We start from the raw sequence: 22,191 nt of genomic DNA on the forward strand, positions 1-22,191 counted from the left end.
GGCCAGTACAATATAAATAAAGAAAACACTAAACTTGGATTAAACATCTGGTCACTGCCACATTCATTTCTGAGGTCTTGAACAATTTATACTTATTACCTCTCTGAAATAGTTTACTCCTATGGAAAATAGGATAATAATACCTGCTCTTCTTATGTCATTAAGAGGATAAAATGAGAAAATATGTGTAGAAGCACAAAGAAAACTGATAAAGAAACATAAATATTAGAACAATTATGTCTCCTCTCAGGCTCTCTTTCAGAAATGACAGACCACCAGCCTCTTTTATTCACAGGGAATACAATGATTTGATAAGAGGCTCAGGAAGAGGGTTTCTAAGATGATAAAAATTAGCTTCTTTTCTGTAGAGTCAGACCAACAACAGTAAGAGCTAAGACAGACAGAGATTGATTTCCAATCAAGGAAACATAAACACTAAACCAGGTAAACCTGCCAGGGCTCTGGCTGGACAGAACAGCCCCGTTTACTCTGGTCCTTGCTTGATTCATTGTAAATTCCCCATCTGGGTGGCATCAATACCTCTCAACCTTTCTTTTGCCTTCCTACAGATTTAGTGCCTTCCATTCATTCATTCAATAAACATTGAGCAAGCACAATCAACACAGAGCCCAGTGTGGATCTGGGTAAGAGGGTGAACTAAACCAGGACCCAACCTGAACAAATTCCCTGGGTACAGATGAGGGAAAAATTGGGGACAAAGAAAGAACGGAATTCATCCACCCCACCTTCCAGATTCCTGCAGCCTGGACAAGTCTGAGCCTTTAAAATACTTCAGTAGGTAAATTGTAAACAAAATGAGAGCCCTCAGGCTACCACCATACTAGATTACACTTGGCAAGGCAACCCGAAACAAATCCAGATCCTGGAAATATGAATATTGAGGTGCCAGAGTATCTCCAGTCATTATTCAACAAATATGTATTAAATACCTGCCTAGTGCTCAACTCTTCTGTACCCGCTCTTGTCTAACCATTGTCCCTTTTCTTCCTGTGGCTCAGTACACAATTCAAGAACACACTCAAGCTTTCCTATAGTGGAAAGTGTTTGGGAGTAGAAATACAAAAGTAATACAAATGCAAAGCTAATATAATGTCCAGTCTCACACTTCTCAATTAGTTTTGCTTCTATTAAAAGCTTCTACCAGCTCCTTCCAGGGCCTTCTGTGAACATTTTCTCTTGAAAATTCCCCTTTTAAAGTTTACAGATTTACAGATTTTTCCTTCTAGGCCTTACCCAAGAGGATTAAATAACAAATTAAGAATAGCAATCTTCTCTGTAGCACACTGCAGGGGAGAGAAAATGGCATCCCACTACCCTTCCAGGTTCCTTGGCTGGGTTACAAATTAAACTGACATAAGACAGGAGAAAGACTTATGTAAATATTTAATTACATAAGTATGCACAGGAGTCTCACAAAATAGGAGCCTCAAAGAAGGGTCAGATGATTGATGCTGATACAGCATCCCAAGTTACAGAAAGGCATCAGGGCTTGGGGCTTCTGGGGAAGGGGGTGGCGACACAAGTTATGGGAGGGTGAGGGGAAGAAATGCACGGGGAATAAAGGTTGTCTTGTTATACAGATAAAAAGTCGGTAATAAAAGTTGTTTCTGAGCAGCCCTCAGAAGAGGTGATAGTCTGGGCATAGGGTCAACCTCTAGTCTCCCCTCCTGTGATCCAAGTTAATCTTCCCTGGTTGATAAAATTCCCAGGGAGGGGATTCATGACAATTGAGTTCCTTTCGGAGGATCTGTCTTTAGACAGATAAGAGGAGCTCAGAGAAAAGGCTCTGCATGCAAGTGGTGCTCAGAGAAAGCCTCTACTTGCACCTGCTGTTCCCCAAGTACCCTCAGTTCAAAGTAATATTTTGGGGTGACATTTCATGAATTCTTTTGGTATCCTTATATTGACATTATATCACCCTTTTGTAATCTGGAAGCAGAACACAAAATACTGAATGCCTACTACAGAGTAGGCAACCACCTAATCTTTTAAACAACTTTTATCTACATTTTATGGATAAAATTGATGTAGATACTGAAAGGCTAAATACCTGTTAAAAATCAAACAGTAAATGACAGAGTCTTGCTTGGACCTTGAGTTTTCCATCTCAAAAGATGAGGCTCTTTGATTCTGTATCCCATACTACCCTTACTGAGGCTGTCCAAAAAAGACTAGAGAAAAGTTTCCTAACCCCTTTGGCCTTGTCTCCATGGTATCTGAGTATACCAGCTCTAAAATTCTAAAACATCACCTTAGTTAGGACTGATGATTCACATCGGGGCGCATAAAGTGCTGTCTCTTTAAGGTTCACCCTCAATTCAAAATTTCTTTAAAGAAAGAGCTATTCTGTGTTTGTAGGCCACATGTAAGTTGTTCTGCTACCAGGCATCTTTATTCTCGTACGAATAAAAGGATAGAATTTCATGCAAGGTCTACATCTGGAAGTATATCTTGCTTTCAGGTGAATTCTAGTTCATTGCTTTGACCTTTTCCAAATTCTTCGTGTCTAGAGCCTTGAGTGTATACTTGAGTAAAATAATTATTTGGAGTATTAATACCTGCTAAGTATCATTTTCTTATAAAACCAAACTGCTTCTCCTTTACAATGTCCCAGCAGATATTTGGAGAAATAAAACATCAAATTTTAAACCTTTCCTGTAAAATTCTCATTATCAAATAACAACTCAGAAAAATACTCCAAAAAACTGTCTGTCAGAATATATTTTAAATACTAGAGTACTGGGTGGGGGTGGGGCAGAAAAATTCTTAAATCCCTGAACTGTATGTGTGCAGGGCAAACTCTATCTAAAGATAAACTGAGCTGAGTTTTGAGCAGTTGTCTAAAAAATAGATTAGCAGTTTGACTCCAGTCAAGTTAATTGCCTGCTAAAACAAACACTCCTCACAAGAATATAACAGAATCCAGATTTTTCCAAAATACCAGGATACAACCAAAACTTTTTGATATATGAAGAAAAAAGCAGTGTGACCAATTCTCAAGAAAAAAGACAGTCAACAGAGATAAACCTCAAACCATTTTTAGACGTTAAAATGAGCAGACGAAATGTTAAAGCAGCTATTATAACTATGCTCAAGAATGCAAAGATAATACACTTGAATAAAATGAGAAATTTCAGTAGAGAAATAGAATTATTAAAAAGAAGCAAATAGGGCCAGGCACAGTGGCTCACTCCTGTAATCCCAGCACTTTGGGAGGCCAAGGCAGGCAGATCACAAGGTCAGGAGATCGACACCATCTTGGTCAACATGGTGAAACCCCATCTCTACTAAAATACAAAAAAAAAAAAAAAAAAAAAAAAAAAATTAGCCAGGTGTGGTGGCACATGCCTGTAATCCCAGCTACTTGGGAGGCTGAGGCAGGGGAATTGCTTGAACCTAGGAGGCGGAGGTTGCAGTGAGCTGAGATCATGCCACTGTACTCCAGCCTGGTGACAGAGCAAGACTCTGTCTCAAAAAAAAAAAAAAAAAAAAAGGAAATTCTGCAGCATAAGAATAAACCATCTTTATCTTTATCCAAGAGAAAAAAAATTTAAAAAGAGAAGAAAAAGACACTGTCTCAGGGATTTGTAGTAAAATATCAAAAGATCTAGCATACCTGTAATCAGAGACCTACAAGGAGAGCAAATAATGAGACAGAAAATATATTTGAAAAAATCATGGTCCCAAAGTCCCCAAATTTGATGAAAGACACAAATTTACAGATTCAAAAAGCTCAACAAACACCAAGCAGAATAAATATTTAAACCGTTATGTCTAGGGAGGCATAATCATAGTCAAATTGCTGAAAACGGAAGCAGAGAAAAATCTTGAGCGCAGCCAGAATAATTAAATGAATAAACAAAAAACATTGCATACAGGGTAACAAAAACTTTCACTGATTTATCATCAGAAACTACAGAGTCCAGCAGACAGTGGAACATTTTTAAAGTGTTCAAAAAACAAACTGTCAATTCAGAATTCTATCTAAAGCAAAAATATCTTTTAAGAAAAGAGGCAAAATAGAAACTTTTTTTTTTTTTTTTTGGAGACAGTGTCTTGCTCTGTTCCCCAGACTGGAGTGCAGCGGCATCATCACAGTTCACTGTAGCCTCAACCTCCTTGGCTCAACCAATCCTCCCACCTCAGCCTCCTGAATAGCTGGGACTACAGGCATGTGCCACCACTCCTAGCTAATTTAAAAAAAAAAAAAAATTGTAGACAATGGGTGTCTCCCTATGTTGCCTGGGCTGGTCTTGAACTCCTGGGCTCAAGCGATCCTCCCACCTCAGCTTCTCAAAGTGCTGGGATTACGAGTGTGAGCTACTGCATGTAGCCAAGAAACATTTTCTGTATACAAGAAATAATAAAAAACTAAGAGGATTTGTCACTAGGGTATCTTCACTACAAGAAATATTAAAGGAACTTCAGATTCAATATCAGCTGTTATCTTTAGAAAGAAACAAAGAGCATAAGAAATATAGTAATTATGTGAGAATATACAATATTTTTTCTTTTAACTTCATTAAATATGGCAATTTAGAGCAAAAGCTACAACATTTTCTTGTGTAATATACACAGATGTAATAGATATGATAACTAGCATAAAGAATAGGGTTAGAGAAATGAACCTGTAAGTTGCAAGGGTTTTAGATTTTGTGTGAAGTTGATAGAAATATTAACAGATAAAATTCAAAAGTGGGTTGGGAAGGAGGAGCTAATGAAAAAAAAACCCAAAATATTAATTTATTAAACATTTCCCCTAAATATTCCTAATAATAAAATCAGAAATTTTCAGAATAGATTTAAAAAAAAAACAAGTCTCATCTATATGCTATCTATAATTGAAAGTAAATGCTTCTGAAAAGGCACACCATGTAAACAGTAAGTATATAAAGGATGGAGTTGCTATATCAATACTGAGTAAAATAGACTTTAAGGAGAGAATAATATTACTGGAGAATAACATTTCATAATGTTCTAATTCACAACTCATCAGGAAGACATAATCTTAAATGTGTATATAAAGACATATCAGGCAAAAATGAACAGAATTAAATGGAAACAATACTATTTCACCATTACAGTTGAAGATTTTAACATCCCTTTCAACAAATGATAGAAAATAAAAATCAAACAAAATAAAAATCAGCCCATACATAAATGATGTGAACAACATTATCAACCACCTTAATACATAAAGGACACCTAAAAACTGCAGAACACGTGTTCTTTACAAGTTCACTTGGTATATCCACCAAGACTGATCATATGTAGAGCCATAAAACCCAGGTCTCAATTAATTAAAAAGGATTGAAATCAAACAGTATGTTCTCTGACCATAATGGAATTAAATTAGAAATCAATAACAATAAGATATCTAAAGACCACAACGTTTTGAAAATTGAACAAAATACTTAAAAATCCATGGGTCAAAATTTAAAAATCACAAGAGAAATCAGAAAATATTTAAAACTGAATGATGATAGAAATACATCATGTCAAACTTTGAGGTATATAAAGTGTACTAAGAGAAACGTTTATAGCTTTAAATGCATCCATTTGAAAAAAAGGTAAAAAAATCAGTGATCTAATGTTCCAACCTAAAACACCAGAAAAAGAACAAAACCTAAAGTACAAGGAAGGAAATAATAAAGAACATAAATTTGTGAAATAGAAAACGAGAAAATTCAGGAAGCCAAATTCATTTTTTGAAAAAATAAGTCATCACTAATATTTTACCATTCATTCTATCTCTGATTTTGTCTGTCTAGCTGGAAGTTGATCCATTTTATTGATCTTTTCAAATAACTAGCCAGCATTTGGTTTTATTGACTTGGCTCTATTGCTCTTCTTCTTGCTGATAGATATTAAAAAGATACAGATTATTACAAACACCTTTATGCCAACAAATTTGACAGCTTAGATGAAAATAGCAAATTTCTTTTTTAAAATATCAACTTACCAAAATTGACACACTATGATATAGAAGATCTAAAAAACAAGGAAACAAAAACAAAAGGACAGCAGCAAAAACAAAATAAGAAACTCTATCTATATCTATTAAAGAAACTGGATGCTCAAAAACCTGCTCGCAGAGAAAATATCAGGTCCGGATGGTGCTCTGCTGAATTCTATCAAACACTGCAGGAAGAAATAACACCTTTCCTTCAGAAAGTAAAGGAGGAAGGAATACTTCCAAACTTGTTTTTTTGGTTTGTTTGTTTATTTTGTTTTTTTAATTTTAGGTTTGGGTGTACATGTGAAGGTTTGTTCATAGAGAAACACATGTCATGGGGGTTTGTTGTACATATTATTTTATCACCCAGGTATTAAGCTCAGTACCCAGTAGTCATCTTTTCTGCTCCTCTCCCTCCTCCTATCCTCCCCTGTCAAGTAAACCCCAGTGTCTGTTGTTTCCTTCTTTGTGTTCATGAGTTCTCATCATTTAGCTCCCACTTACTTATAAGTGAGAACATGCAGTATTTGGTTTGCTGTTTCTGCATTAGTTTGCTAAGGGTAATAGCCTTCAGCTCCATCCATGTTCCTGCAAAAGACATGATCTTGTTTTATGGTTGCATAATATTCCATAGTGTATATATATACCACAATTTCTTTATCCAGTTTGTCATTGATGGGCATTTAGGTTGATCCCAAGTCTTTGCTATCGTGAACAGTGTGGCAATGAACATTCGCACACGTGTCTTTATAGTAGAATGCTTATATTCCTCTGGGTATATACCCAATAATGGGATTGCTGGATCAAATGATAGTTCCATTTTTAGCTCTTCGAGGAATCGCCATACTGCTTTCCACAATGGTTGAACTAATTTACACTCCCACCAACAGTGTATTAGTGTTCCCTTTTCTCTGCAACCTCGCCAGCATCTGTTAATTTTTGGCTTTTTTGATGATAGCCATTCTGACTGGTGTGAGATGGTATCTCATTGTGGTTCTGATTTGCATTTCTCTAATGATCAGTGATATTGAGCTTTTCTTCATATGCTTGTTGGGAAGATGTATGTCTTCTTTTGAGAAGTGTTTGTTCACGTCCTTTGCCCACTTTTTAATGGGGTTGTTTTTCTCTTGTAAATTTGTTTAAGTTCCTTATAGATGCTAGATGTTACACCTTTGTCAGATGTATAGTTTGCAAAAATTTTCTCCCATTCTGTAGGTTGCCTATTTACTCTGTTGATAGCTTCTTTTGCTGTGCAGAGGCTCTTACCTTCAATTAGATCCCGTTTGTCAATTTTTGCTTTTGTTGAAATTGCTCTGGTGTCTTTGTCGTGAAATCTTTGCCTGTTCCAATGTCCAGGATGGTTATTGCCTAGCTTGTCTTCCAGAATTTTCATAGCCAAACTGGTTTTATCAAGTCAGTATCTAAATCCAAAAAGTGATAAGTGATAGGGGAAAAAAGGAAATATGGAACAAGGAAAAGGAAAATCAGGAGCATGGAAGCAGGGTGGGCTGCAGCTTTGAAAATGGTGCTCACCTCATTGAGAAGGTGACATGTGAAAACAGACTTGAAGGAGGTGAGGGCCCATGGGGATCTTTGTCTGAACAGCACCTTGTACAAAGGAATGTGCCTGGAAAGGCAAGGAGGCAAGCGTGCTATTCCGAAGACCCAAGTTAGGAAGATTTATCAAGGAAGATGAAAAGGATCAACTGTTCAACACTAATGTTAGTTAAGTAAATGAGGAATTAGCAAAGTAGTGGTCCTTGGTGATCTTAAAGAGAGTAGATTTGTGGGATGGGTAGGACTGAAGTAGGCTTAAGAGAAAATGGCAGAGGGCCTGGTGTGGTGGCTCATGCCTGTAATCCCAGCACTTTGGGAGGCCGAGGCGGGTGGATTACAAGGTCAGGAGTTCGAGAAAAGCCTGGCCAACATGGTGAAACCCTGTCTCTACTAAAAATACAAAAATTAGCTGGGTGTGGAGGCATGTGCCTGTAATCCCAGCTACTGGAGAGGCTGAGGCAGAAGAACTGCTTGAACCCAGGAAGCGGAGGTTGCAGTTAGCCGAGATCGCTGCATTGCACTCCAGGCTGGGTGACTGGGAGAGACTCTGTTAAAATAAATAATAATAATAATAATAATAATAATAATAATTTTTTAAAAAGAGAAAAAGAAAAAGAAAATGGCAGAACTGGATCTAATGAGTGTGGACACCTCTTTTGATGGGTTGTGACTCAAAGGGAAACAAAGAAATTAGACAGCAGTTGGAAAGGAAAGTGGGGTCAAGAAAAGGGTCTTTTGTTTGTTTAATATAGGTGAAATGTGTTTACATGGTGATGGATATGATCCAAAACAGATCAAAAACCGCAGAAGAGCAGGGAGAGCTGCTAGAGGAATGCCCTTGACCAGATGTCAGGTACGTCTCCTGTATAAGGAGTTCTCTCAGTTCTCTCTGACCCATTTCAAAGGAATTCTGAAATCCTCTAAAACCATCACTGCCATCAATTCAACAGTTTCTGAAACACTATGAAAATATGTTTGCAATTTCATTGAGTAAATTATTAATATAAATAATTACTAGAGCATTTGAGAAAAAGTTAAGAGTAAACTCTTGAAACAAGTCCAAGGTGGCTCTGATCCATTTAATGATCCAATCAAGCCCCCCAAGAAGCTCCTTCTCCTTTTGTTTCTTCTTTGTGTTTTACAGACCATATTTTGCTACTTTCTGAGGCATTTGCTCAGAAATTTATTTTTCTTGATTCAAGTTCAACTTTATATAATACCCTTAAGCAAACACACAACTTAATTTCTTTTTTTTTTTTTTTTCGAGATGGAGTCTTGCTCTGTTGCCCAGGCTGGAGTGCAGTGGCGTGATCTCAGCTCACTGCAAGCTCCACCTCCCGGGCTCACGCGCCATTCTCCTGCCTCAGCCTCCCAAGTAGCTGGGACTACAGGCGCCCGCCACCACGCCCGGCTAATTTTTTGTATTTTTAGTAGAGACGGGGGTTTTACCGTGTTAGCCAGGATGGTCTCGATCTCCTGACCTCATGATCCACCCGCCTCACCAATTTCTTAAAGTATTAAAAAATGAAGTCTATGAGAGGTGTTCCACACAAGAATGTGTGCGTGGAATTTTAATTTTTCCAAGGCTGTTGCCATAGTTTCTTTGGCAGCAAAACTACATATAGTGAACTAATTAAGGATTTAAAACACATTGTTAGACAATTTAGACCCACACTCTCTGAAGGTTAGTTTAAAAGAAATAATGAGTAAAAGCAAGTAAAACTGTATACCCAAGAGTAAAAAATCACAAAATGTTTTTTATTAGTGTTAATTCCTTTGCTCCCCTAACCAGAGGACATTAACAACATGTTAGATTTCCTGCCAAGTTAGATAGTATGCACAAGAAAGATCCAACTCTCAACAAGATTTGATTAGTAAAGAGGGAGGGCAAGAACCCATGGGCATCTAATTTTCGTTAACCCAAAGGAGAAATAATGGATAGAAAATGCAAGCCAGAATTCTAGATAATACAAAATATACAAAACCAAGCATAAAGAAACGGTTCCCTTTCACCTAAAGGTTGTGAGCTAAAAGCACACAGGTCAATAATCTGCTTTGAATAACTAACCTATTTTTACTTTATCGAACAAATCCTATAAGCGGTTACAATTGTTCTTATAACTATTAAGAAGTGGGGAAACTGGTGAATTGCTGTTAGGAAGACTGAGTCCTCAAACAAAGTGAAAGCAGGAAATCTAGGAGGTAAGCCCATGTCACACCCTGCTTTCTTCCTGAGAAAGTGGGCATAATCTGGAGACCTTGACCTTTTACTTTAATGACAGCACAGAGCACCAGGGATAGGAGATAAACCTCACGGTTTGGCCAAGATGGGAAACCAGGGAATCTAAATGCAGGGAGTGGTATTACCCAACCAGATTTCAAAACTTGTTATAAAACTAATCACTAAGATAATGTGGTACTGGCGCAAGGATAGATAAATAGACTAATGGAACCAAATCAAATTCATACATACACAAAAACTCAACTAATGACAGAAAACATACTGAAAACAAATGAAGAAAGTACAGATTGTTCGACAGAGATAGAATATTTGAAAACACATATGGGGGAAGAAAAGGAAATTGGATATCTACTAAAGAAAAGGAAATTGGATACCTACTTCACATCCAACACCAAAATCAATTCCAGGTGGATAAAATACTTAAATAAGGCCAGGCGGGGTGGCTCATGCCTGTAATCCCAGGACTTTGGGAGACTGAGGCGGACAGATCACCTGAGGTCAGGAGTTCGAGATCAGACCAGTCAACATGGCAAAACCCCATCTCTACTAAAACTACAAAAATTACCCGGGCATGGTGGTGGACTCCTGTAGTCCCGGCTACTCGGGAGGCTAAGGGCAGAAGAATCCCTTGAACCCAGGAGGCAGAGGTTGCAGTGAGCTGAGATCGTGCCACTGCACTCCAGCCTGGGTGACAGAGCAAGACTCCATCTCAAAAACAAACAAACAAACAAAAGTCTTAAGTGAGAGAGGCAGAAGTTTTAGAAGGCAGTATAGGAGAATATCTTTATGTCTAAAGATCGATTTTTTAAAAAACTGAGTTAAAATTAAAACGTTAATTCTTTAAAAGATAAAATGAGGCCAGCTGCAGTGGCTCATGCCTGTAATCGCAGTACTTTGGGGAGGCCAAGGATGGTGGATTGCTTGAGCTCAGGAGTTCAAGACCAGCCTGGGCAACGTGGAGAAACCCTGTCTCCACAAAAAATACAAAAATTAGCTGGGCATGGTGGTGCCTGCCTGTGGTCCCAGCTATTTGGGAGGCTGAAGCGGGAGGAATGCTTGAGCCCCAAAGGTGGAGGCTGTAGTGAGCCGTGATTGCACCAAGCACTCAAACTGGAGTGACAGAGCAAAACCCTATCTCAAAACCAAACAAAACATAAAAACAATAAAATGAGATGAAAAGACAAGGAAGGCAAAAACTAAAAGGACTTATTTACGAATCATAAATCTGCACAGCAATCTAATATGGTAACTACCAGCCACATGTAGCTATTTTATTTACAATTTAATTATCTGTAGCTCTAGACACATTTCAGTTACTCAGTAGTCATACATGGCTGGTAGCTACTCTACTTGCCCTAATATGGAACATCATCATCTCAGAAAGTTCTCTTTGGACAGCACTGATCTAGAACATATACAGCATTTTTAAACTAAAATAAACAACTAAAAAACTGGACAAGGAGCATTCATAGATATTTGACAAAACAAAACCACAAAAATTTACTATAAGCATGCAAAAAGGTGTTTCAACTTCATTAGTAATCAGAGCGAGGCAAATGAAACTCGCCTGATACCATTTCAGACACCCCACATTTGGCAAAGGATTAAAAATCAGATAATATCAGATATTAAAGGAGATGCAGATAAGCAAGTGACCCATGACAGCCACTGTGGAAGCAGTCTGGCATTATTCAGTCATGTTGAACACTGACACCCAGCACTTCTACTCTAGAGAAGTGATTCTCCACCTGAGCTGAATAGTGTCACCTGCCCTTAGGGCAGTGGTGTGTGGAGACACACATACAACACACAGTTCTACCATCATTAAGTTGGCAGGAGGCCAAGGATAATAAAATTCCTGCAATTAAAGGAATTATTCCTTCTGTACTATGTACGGAGGTATGAACAAAAATCAAAACATTAGAATAAAATTTTAAAAATTAGCCAGATTTAGTGGTGTACATGTAGTCCCAACTACTTGGGAGGCTGAGGCAGGAGGATTGCTTGAGCTCAGGAGTTTGAGGCTGCAGTGGGCAATGATCGTGCCACTGCACTCCAGCCTGGGCAACAGAGCGAGAACCTGTCTCTTAAAAAACAAAACAACAACAAAATTAGAAACAGCCCAAACAATGTCAGCTATAAAACAGATACATAAATTGCATATAATAGAATACCACAGAAATGGAAATAAATGACCCTTAATTACAGATGTCAACATGGGTGCTTCTAATGAATATGAAGCTGAGTGAAACTAGCAAGATATGTGAATATAAACATATGCTTAAAATTTATATAAAGAACAAAAATAACCAAACACAAAATTAATTTGGGGATAAGTACATATAAAACAAATCAAAACAAAAAAATGCAAGGGAATTGCTAACAAAAAATTAGGATAAGGCTACCTCTGAGAGGGAGGGAAGAAGCTATTCTCTTTGGAAGGTCATACAAGGGCCTTCTAAGTTTGGTAATGCTTCATTTCTTTAGCTGGGTAGTAAGTTAAGATGTTCATTTCAATATATTTATTTATATGTATGTTTTACACGTCTCCATATATTTGATAAATTTCACAACTGTTTTAAAAGCCAGCTTAATTACCTACTAGCTGGGATCCGTGGCCTTTCTGAACATTGCTAATAATAATACTGCCACCCACCTCATGCAGTTGTTCTGAAGTTCAAAGGACATAGAAGTGTGAGTGATTGTGATGGCGGATATTTTACAGAATAGGAAACATACGAGGTAAACATGTCCCTAAAGATTTCATTCTGGGTACTGTCCAGGACCACAGAGTCTAGAATGTCTAAGCAGTTATTTAAGTCAAGAAGGTACTGAAGTGTCTGTGTTCTCATTGTAGAATGAGAAATCCCGTGTTCAATTCAACCCATGGGAGAACCATCATAATGAATTGATAGCAAATTTTTCAATAAATGCGTAAATATGAGCTTTTATTGTTATGTTGTTGTAATAATGACCACAGTACTGAAAGGATCTGGAAATCATGTCACAGAAGAAGAAATTATTTAAGACCTGTTTATACTAAAATTTAGGCTAAATGATAATAACAATGACACAACTGTCCTCATTTTTGGGATAAACAACAGACACAGATCTATTTGTTAAGTGTTCTTCCAGAGGATGGAGTGGAGAGACTGGAGGAATTTAAAAGTCAGTACCCTTCTGGTTCAAATAAAAAAGAACTTTTTGACAATCAGTAATAAGACACACAGAATAGACTGTATGATAATTCCCTTGCACTTGAATTATTCAGATAAAGACAGTTTAGCAGAGACTCCTGTATCTGATGAAAACATGTATTTTAAAAATAAACTATGTTAAATTAAAAATACAGATAATAGGCTGGGCACAGTGGCCCATGCCTGTAATCCCAGCACTTTGGAAGGCCATGGCAGGAGGATTGTTTGCGCTGAGGAGTTTGAGACCAGCCTGGGCAACATGGCAAGACCTCATCTTTACTAAAAACAACAACAAAAAATCAGCCGGGCATGTGGGCATGTGCCTGTAGTCCAAGTTACTTGAGAGGCTGAGATGGGAGGATCACTTGATCAAGCCTGGAAGATAAAGGATGCAGTGAGCTATGATCACACCACTGCACTCCAGCATGGGTGACAGAGCAAGATCCTGTCTCAAAAAAAAAAAAAAAAAACAAAATAAAAATACAAATAATAAAACTTTGTCATATTTATTTCAAAAGCTAGCTGTCCTGCTTGATATCCATCAACTACAAATAACTTATTTTACCTCTTGGAGCCCCAATTTCCTCATCTGTAATAAGATATCTTTCCTTCAAGGTTATTTGGTAAAAATCAATGTGATATACATGGAAGTTGCCTAGCCCTGATGTTCCATAAGTGCTCAGTCAGCAGGTATAATTTCTAAAATTATTATTAAAGGCTTCCAAACTTGTTCCTAGCTAGATAAATAAAAAATGACATCAGTGCAAAGGGGGTGGGGGGAAAAAACTTTCACATTTGACAACAGCCTAAGTAAGAACTTGTATCTGTTACTTGAAGGAAAGTGGCAAAACTGATATCCCTGGATCAGTTTCTTTAAAATGTTATCAAATGGCCTCTGGTCTCCCAGAAAGTTTCCTTGAACATGCTTCGTTCAGAAATCTTCGCCCACAAAAAATCTCTTAAATTTCACGACCATAAAGAACTTTCTAGTTTGCTGAAATAAAAATAAGACAGGAATTATGAAGATAAGACTTAGCACAGCAAACTACATCCTATTTACCACAATAAATAAATACTCAGGCCATCAGCTTTTAAAAATATCTAAAGCTAAGAAAAAGAACATACATATACATGACTATTTATATCCTCTATATTTAACCTGCAGAAACTCAATCTTTAAAAACTCAATGTCTATAAACAGGAGATGCTGCACTTCAAGATTAAACCACGGTAATTTATTATAAGTAAATAAGTATCCTACAAACAACTTTACTATAAGGACACTTGCAAATGTCAAGCTGTTCTCCATGAACATAATAATGGCGGAATCTCAGAGGGTTTAAAATCGTATGCAGTTTACTATAGTTATCTTTCTATTCTGTGGAAGCAGTCTGCTACACTCTGGTTTTTAGCTTGGTTCTGTTTTTTACTTGAGTTTCAAACCTAGCTTCAAATTACTAGTTGATGGTGTTGATGGTCACATACTGTAATGAAGTTGGTGGATTCGCTGAAATTAAAACCAACTCCTATTTACCACCCTTCTTTTCAAGCACAGATCAATTATTTACGACCAGGTTCATCAACACTATGTTTTAGGAGGCAGTCCATCTGAAGCCAGCTATAAATAAAGTAAATAGAATCTGACCTCAAAACTTCTTGACTCCACAGAGAACTGAAAGAAGATGGGAGGGGAGAAGCAAAGGAAAAAAAAAAAGAGGAAAGAAAAAGAAAAGAACAAAAGAAGCCAACATCCAATGAGCTGCTTCTATGCCAGAATTACAATTTTATTTCATTCTTGGTCAATTTGTCATCATTTAATTCTCACAACCCCATAAGGCAGTATTATGTTCCTCTTATTTAAGATTGAGAAACTGCAGCTCAAAAAGGCTAAATTGCTTACTGGGGCTACAAAATAAGGAGGAAAACCAGAATTTGACGTGGAGTCTGTCTGATTCCAAAGCCTGGACACTTATTTTCTACATCAGATAAAATAATTTTCAGTGTTTTTAGGTGTGAGTCATTTAGGAATTTTTAAAACAAAAAGGAATTAAATAGTTCCAAATTATAGCGTGGATAGCAGAAAACCATGCATATAAGTTTTTAACCGCCTCTAAGAATCTGAAGTGTAAGGTTGTCACCATTATGCATGAGATGCACGTGAAATTATACAGAGAGAAAGAACAGGAAACCTCAAGTGGAGATTGCTTGGAAAGAGTGACGAAGCCACATCTAAAAGCAAGACAAAGACAGGGAGTGTCAAGTACTCACAGCCTCTTACCTGCTGTACTTCACTTTCTCCATTTGAGATTTTCTCAGTGTAAACAAAGGAGTTGAATATCCGCTGCAATGAAAAGAAAATGAACATGAGATTTTCTAAATAAGTCATTTTCTACATGAGTGTGTATGTGAATAATTTGTTTACAACAAATAGAATCTAGTAGAAAAAAAATTTTAATTAAAATGCAGTAATTTTACAGAGAGAAACCCAAGTATCAGCCAAAGTCAATCACACTTATGTAAGAAATACCCAGGCACCTCTGTAGTGAAATAAACCAGGTGTTACACTATATTTTTCATTTTCAAAAATACATTTAATTATAGATTTCTGGAGTCCATGCCATTTTATCCGACTGGTATAATCTGACCAAGTTGTGTTTCTCATTTAAATCCTGCACTCCCTGAATGCTATAATTGTTTACAGACACTAACATCTAATGCAATAAAGATCTTTAAAAGGGATTCTTTCCATATTCTCTCATGTCCCTGTTCAGTCAGTACCTACCCAATATTATCTATCACCTTCATTACTCAAGTACCCCGTCAGGAGAATAACATAATAGGGCTTGCCAAATATGTGTGGACTTAAGAGAAGATCCAGTTCTTACATGCCAGGAAATATGACAGCTGTGCCAAGACATTAGGCCAAACTACAGCACACAAGCACACACATTCTTCCACTGGTCCCTGCCTAGCTGGTACCTACTCCTCCATACATTGCCTCTATGTAAAATGTCTCTGCAGACTTATGACTTTACCAAACTCTACCGTTACTGAGTAATCACAAGAGATTAACATATAACAAACTAAAAAATGAGAATCTAAGTTATGTATCTGTTAGAGGAGCAAAAAAAAAAAAAAAAAAAAAAAAAAAAAGAGCAGCAGCCTTATCATTTATCTTCAAGCTTTAAAGATACCACTGAACTCTCCAGATGAGTAAGGAGTCAGACCTGGAGATGTCAGCCAAAATTTCCTTCTTCCTTTCCATCCTGCTGCCAAGGGTTTGTCAGCATCTGGGACAGCTTCCCAGACGGCCTAACACACCTGCATGGTTGTGGTACAGAAGATAAGTGAAGCCAAGTTCATCATGCAATGTACATCTAAACAGACCAAATGAAGGAAGATCAAGCTGCTGGGGCTTAGAGGGAGGTTTTGGTCGGGGGGTGGAGTGCAGGGTGGAGGGAAGCAAACAAACTTGAGAAGGACTAGGATGAAATTACAGTCTGGAAAATTATAATTACAGATCATGGTGCCTCCCATCATTCTCCAATGTGTCACTCATTCATTCAACAGATGTTTACTGTCATTTTCTTTTCTGAAAATGACTCTGCTGGTATGAAAGTTCATTACAGGTTTCTAGTAATGTTCATAATGATATTATCATTGGCTAATATCTACTGAATACTTACCATGGAGTGGACACTATTCTAAGCACATTACATTTATTTATTTAACTTTCATAAAACACCTTTGTGATAGGCACTATTATTATCTCTACATAGATGAGGAAACTGAAGCATATTTACCAAGTGCCTAGGGCAATCCAGATATTGTGCCTCATGTGTATATTTTATTTAATGTTCATTTCAAAATTACTGTAGCTTTAAAGATGAAAAACTAAGGGTCTGGGAGATTAAATAACATACCCCCAAATCACTTGGCAAGGCTGGAATCTGAACCCAGGCAATGTGACTTCAGATCTGGCGCTCCTAACTCTATTGTCTTATAAGAATTTGCTACCTGATTGCTTTACATACATTAAAAGATGCTGCGGTCATGAGCTAACACCTGAACATAATGCAGATCAACAATCCCTATGTGTAATTTCAAAATTCAAAAGGCTCTGAAAATCAAAAGATTTACATAACACATTTGTTAGCAAAATACGAAATAGCCTGAACTTATTTGGCAGTAAATCCTAACTTGAACTGATGTGTATGTATAGTCCTTGTTAAACCACTTAGTGTGCTATTTATACATTTTGATGCAGATCTCAATCAATGTATTTGATTATGGGGCTCTGCTCTAGATACCACTACCGGTGTTTTACATTCAGGGGGCATTAGGATTCTAAATCCTGAAATACTCATTTTGGAAGAAGGATTAAGAACCCACAGACCTCTCCCAGATCTTTGGGGGACATCTTAGTTCACTACATTATAATGCTCTTAGAGGCCTGGTCAATGTCATTACCACCCATGCCCCCCAGAATATATTCTCTATTCTCATACAATTTGATTTCCAAAAGCTGTTAAATAGTGCCAACAGTACATTTGAATTAAAAGTAACATAATTCATATAGTGACTCCAGATCTTGATAAACATGGTCAATTTCTTATTTCCTTTCTGGCAGTGATATTCCAATTGATACAGTATCTGTTCTATCTTGGCAAATGCTTCCACCAGAGTTGACTGATGAAGGAGGCATGAACTACTCCAGATGCACCCTGCTCAAGCCAACACCCACAAAGGGCCAAATCAGATACTTCCTTCTCCTTTTTGTTAAAACAAAGGTGAATTCCTCAGTAGTAATAAAGAATATATGCCCGGAAGGGTTCAAGAGGCTGTGTTTTGGTCCCTATTTTACTCATTTATTATCTTAACAGGAGTGATTACTAATACTTTTATCTTAGTAGATCTTTTTATGACATAAGCATTTTTATATTCTTCATATCTAATAAATGTGGGTGGGCAAAAGAAAATTTTAAAAGCAAGAAAGATGTTTTAAATGTAAGCAGTAGTAATTCTATAGACTACTTATTTTGTATAAACCCGTATCGGTCCCAGAAGTGAAAGGGGATGTGTTAGGTTATAGTTCGGGGCTATCACCAAAGCAAAACATTTTTTTACCCCTTCTCCTTCCTCAAGTAGTTGGGGTGTAGGATGGAGAGGAGCTTTAAGAACTTTAGTGAGATGCCATGGGAAGCCAGTAGAACTTAGACAAGTAACTCATGACTTAACCAATTAGCCACATTTGGTGCAAGGTTAAAAGTTCAGGCTTAGGCTGGGTGCGGTGGCTCATGCCTGTAATCCCAGCACCTTGGGAAGCCTAGGTGGGCAGATCACCTGAGGTCAGGAGTTCAAGACAAGCCCGGCTAACATGGTGAAACCCCGTTTCTACTAAAAATACAAAAAATTAGCCAGGCATGGTGGTGCACACCTGTAATCCCGGCTACTCGGGAGGCTGAGGGAGGAGAATTGCTCGAACCTAGGAGGCAGAGGTTGCAGTGAGTCAAGAAAGCACCATTGCACTCCAGCTTGGGCAACAAGAGCGAAACTCTGTCTCAGAAAAACAAACAAAACAACAACAAAAAAGTTCAGGCTTATGTGTGTGCACAAGATCTCAAACTACAGGGTGAATTTTCACTATGCTCTAGGTCAATGGACAGTAATCGTCTTTCTTAAAATGCAGGGCCTGCTAAGCCCAGCTCTCAAAGGCTTAGTACTTTTATACTTTACAATTTCACATAAATTATTGCATTTGATCTTCATAACAACTATATGTGGTAGGCAGGGCAGGGGTCTGAAACCACATTTTACAGACTAAAAAACTACACTTCCAAAGGTAGAAAATATATCCCAGGTAAAAAGTTAAAGCGTTGAGGCCTAAATCTAGACCTTGAGTTAAAAACAGGCACTGTATTTAGCAAAGCTATTAAACAAATCCATTCATATCACCTTCTTCTTCTGTATAGCCTAGGAATCCGAATACTTGCATGTAGGAAAAAAAATGAGCATTTGGGGGTTTTTTTCTATCCATTTTATTTTAAGCAAGATATATTGTCCAGGGTAATTAAAGAATCCCAGACAAAGGTTTTATATTTTTTATTACTTCTATTGCTACGTAAAATTATAAAAGAAATAGAGTACGGGGCTTTTGGGAGCTTTTGATTTTAATGCAAGAGCCAGGAATTCAAAATGATACACCTAGCCAACATTTTTGTGACTTCAGGGTAAAGATTTTCCTGGTTAATAGAGGACTTGGAAAATGGAAATGGAAAGGAAAATTTTTCCTAAAACATGAAAATGATCAGCCACTGGGAGTGGTGGCTCATGCTGTAATCCCAGAATTTTGGGGGGCTGAGGCAGGTGGATCACTTAAGCTTAGGAGTTCAAGACCAGCCTGGCCAACATGGCAAAACCTCATCTATATGAAAAAATATAAATATTAGCCGGGTGTGACGGCACCCAGGGGTAGTTCAGCTACTCAGGAGGCAGAGGTGGGAGGATCACTTGAGCCCAGGAGGCAGAGGCTGCAGTGAGCCAAGATTGTGCTACTGCACTCCAGCCTGGGTAACCGAATCAGACCATGTCTCAAAAAAAAAAAAAAAAAAAAAAAAAAAAGTAAACGAAAAAGAGAAAAGAAAAGAAAATGAAGAGCCATCATGACAGGTCTGATCCTTCAGTCCTCTTGGATGATTTACTCACAGTAACAGGGTTAGGATAGGCAGGGTGAGCATTCTGCTTTCTATTCCAAGTTGTCACTTTCCTTTATCCCAACTCCCCGGAGGGCTAAAGGAATCCCAGAAATCCGAACTCTTACTGTGAACACAACCCCAAGGGAGTCAGAAGTTAACTCTCCTCACTTTGCAAATCCCTGGAAATGAGGCCAAAGATACTGCCCAGCCCTGCCCATTGCTCTTTCTTGTTTTTAAAATTCTTCATCAAATACTAAAACTAAAAATATATTTTATTATATAGTGAACAGATTAAAATAGGTGAGGAGTTTTAAAATGTTATTTTAAATAGAAACATTTCACAGAATCTTCTGTTACATTTATTTCTGTAATTAAAAGAAAACAAGAACAAAATGTCTTATTCTTATATGCATGGTAACCGAGCACTCTGATTTAGAGACAAAACTGACCTTTCTCTCATTAATGCATGCACCTTGGAAAACTGGCGGTATCTTCTCAAGTTAATTATATGGATATTTATGACTCAGCAATTCCAATCCTTGGTATACACCTTGCAGACACATGGTTGTGTGTTCATCAAAAGACAAGTACAGTACACAACAATGTTCACACAGCAAAACTACTCGTAGTAGCACCTACCTAGAATACTCAAATGCCTATCAGCAATAGAAAATTAAACTGTGGTGAATTCGCATAACAGAATATTCAGTGATGAGAATGAAAAACGATTGCAACATGCATCAACATGATGAATCTCACAAACATGATACTGAGTGAAAGATGCCAGACACTAGCATACAAAGTATATAATTCCATTTACATAAAGTTCAAAACCAGGCAAAACTAATCTAGCCTGTTAAAAGTCAGGATAGTGGTTATTCTTTGTGGGAGAATGAATAGAATAGGGCATAAAAGGAGCTTCCGGGATGCTGACATTTTCTGTTTCTTGATGTGGTTGCTGGTTACCGGATGTGTTCACTTTTGTGAGAATTCATCAAGATGTACACTTTGTGCATTCTTCTGTATGCTATGCTTCAATAAATTTACTTTAAACATACATTCTAGGTAGTCTCTCTAAAATATACTCTACTCAAATGTTTTTGTAAATACACAAATGTTTTGTATATTTTTAAAACTATTGATGCATTCTTAAAAAGGAAGGGCAAGACTCTAGTAACTGGGCTATTATAAAAACTCAAAGAAAAATCTAAACCCCAATCCATAATCCAGATAAACTGGGGCTATGCTAACTGAAGAGTCACCTAGCAATTCACAGATAAGGTCTCCTGAGCCTTCCCCAAGGCTACATCTTAATTGCTCCCTCACACTTTAAGTATATACAATATTGCTTAGTTCTCCAGCTTCCCAACTAACAGTACTGTACAAATCTGAATTTTCAGCAAGAAAAGGGGTATCTTTACTGAGTTTCATCCAACCTAGATGTTCTAAAGGTATGTTACATTATTAAATCAAATCTCTTTACATATTCCTTTCTTTTATTCCCTAAGCACTGCCTCCCCGCTCCCTCCCCAAAAGAGCAGGTTCAACACAAATGAAGTTAAAAATTAGAGTCACATAATAACAGTTGAATACAGTTCCCCCTACCTCTACTCCAAGGGGAAGAAAAAAAAAAAAGACAAACATCTTGGTGTGTGTGTGTGTTTGTGCGCACGTGTGCATGGGTGGCCTGCTTTCCCCACCTTGTACTGGCTGCACCTTAGTCCTTCCCTCTCTCCATCCACTGACCCACCCTCCCAAACCATCATCTCCTCCCTTACTAAATCTCCCAAATTAATTGAGCCTGCTTGACAGATAGCAAGAGAATTCCACTTTGCTGGAACAAGGACAATTATATATGTGTTTAATAAGATGGTCAGTCCAGACAGTTGGCCCAACCTTCACGCCACCAACAACTCTGCCAAATTTTAACTAGATATTGAAGTGAATGCTACAGCAGAATACCACAGCAAAGAAATAAATACCTTTGCAAGCCTAATGAGATTCTGTGGGTCTCCCTCCCTGATATTTGCTAAGAAAATGTGGACTGAGTTTTTATTCAAAAGCTTATTCTCTTGCTATTTATGGGTCTCTGTGGCAAGCACACATGGCTGACAGTTCAGTAATGGCTTCATTAAGCTCTGGATCTGTTCCTATGATTCCAGGCATTGTGGTTAAAGGGGAGGAAACTATAGATCACCACTGTTATCGCAAGAGGCTGACCAACACTAACCACTAAAAGACAAAATGCTGTCATTTAAACAATTTTTTTTTAAAAATCATGGGGCTGGGTGTGGTGACTCATGCCTGTAATCCTAGCACTTTGGGAGGCCGAGGCCGGTGGATCACATGGCTGACATGGCGAAGCCCTGCTTCTACCAAAAAAAAAAAAAAAAAAGCACTGAAAAGGTAATTAATGAAAACATAATTTAAGTATTTTAAGAAATAAAATGTGTATGACTGTATTCTTCCCTAAGTATACCCCATGAATAATCTTTTACCAGGTTTGAAGGGAACCCTCCTGTC

The 22,191-nt window shown here is 37.6% G+C and overlaps 1 protein-coding gene across 7 annotated transcripts in view; it reads right to left on the minus strand.

Moving 5' to 3' along the window:
* The window catches only part of CACHD1 (cache domain containing 1), a 222,582-nt gene that overhangs the window by 127,191 nt on the left and 73,200 nt on the right, over positions 1-22,191 (minus strand). For all 7 annotated transcript variants that reach the window (XM_016919881.4, XM_003308173.7, XM_016919887.4 and 4 more), the window contains one exon: positions 15,252-15,314. In XM_016919881.4, the coding sequence (XP_016775370.1) occupies positions 15,252-15,274 (23 nt within the window). In that variant the 5' untranslated portion in view covers positions 15,275-15,314. The remainder of the gene's footprint in view (positions 1-15,251; positions 15,315-22,191) is intronic.

This window comes from Pan troglodytes, chromosome 1 (assembly GCF_028858775.2).
Source record: "Pan troglodytes isolate AG18354 chromosome 1, NHGRI_mPanTro3-v2.0_pri, whole genome shotgun sequence".
Classification (NCBI taxonomy): Eukaryota; Metazoa; Chordata; class Mammalia; order Primates; family Hominidae; genus Pan; species Pan troglodytes.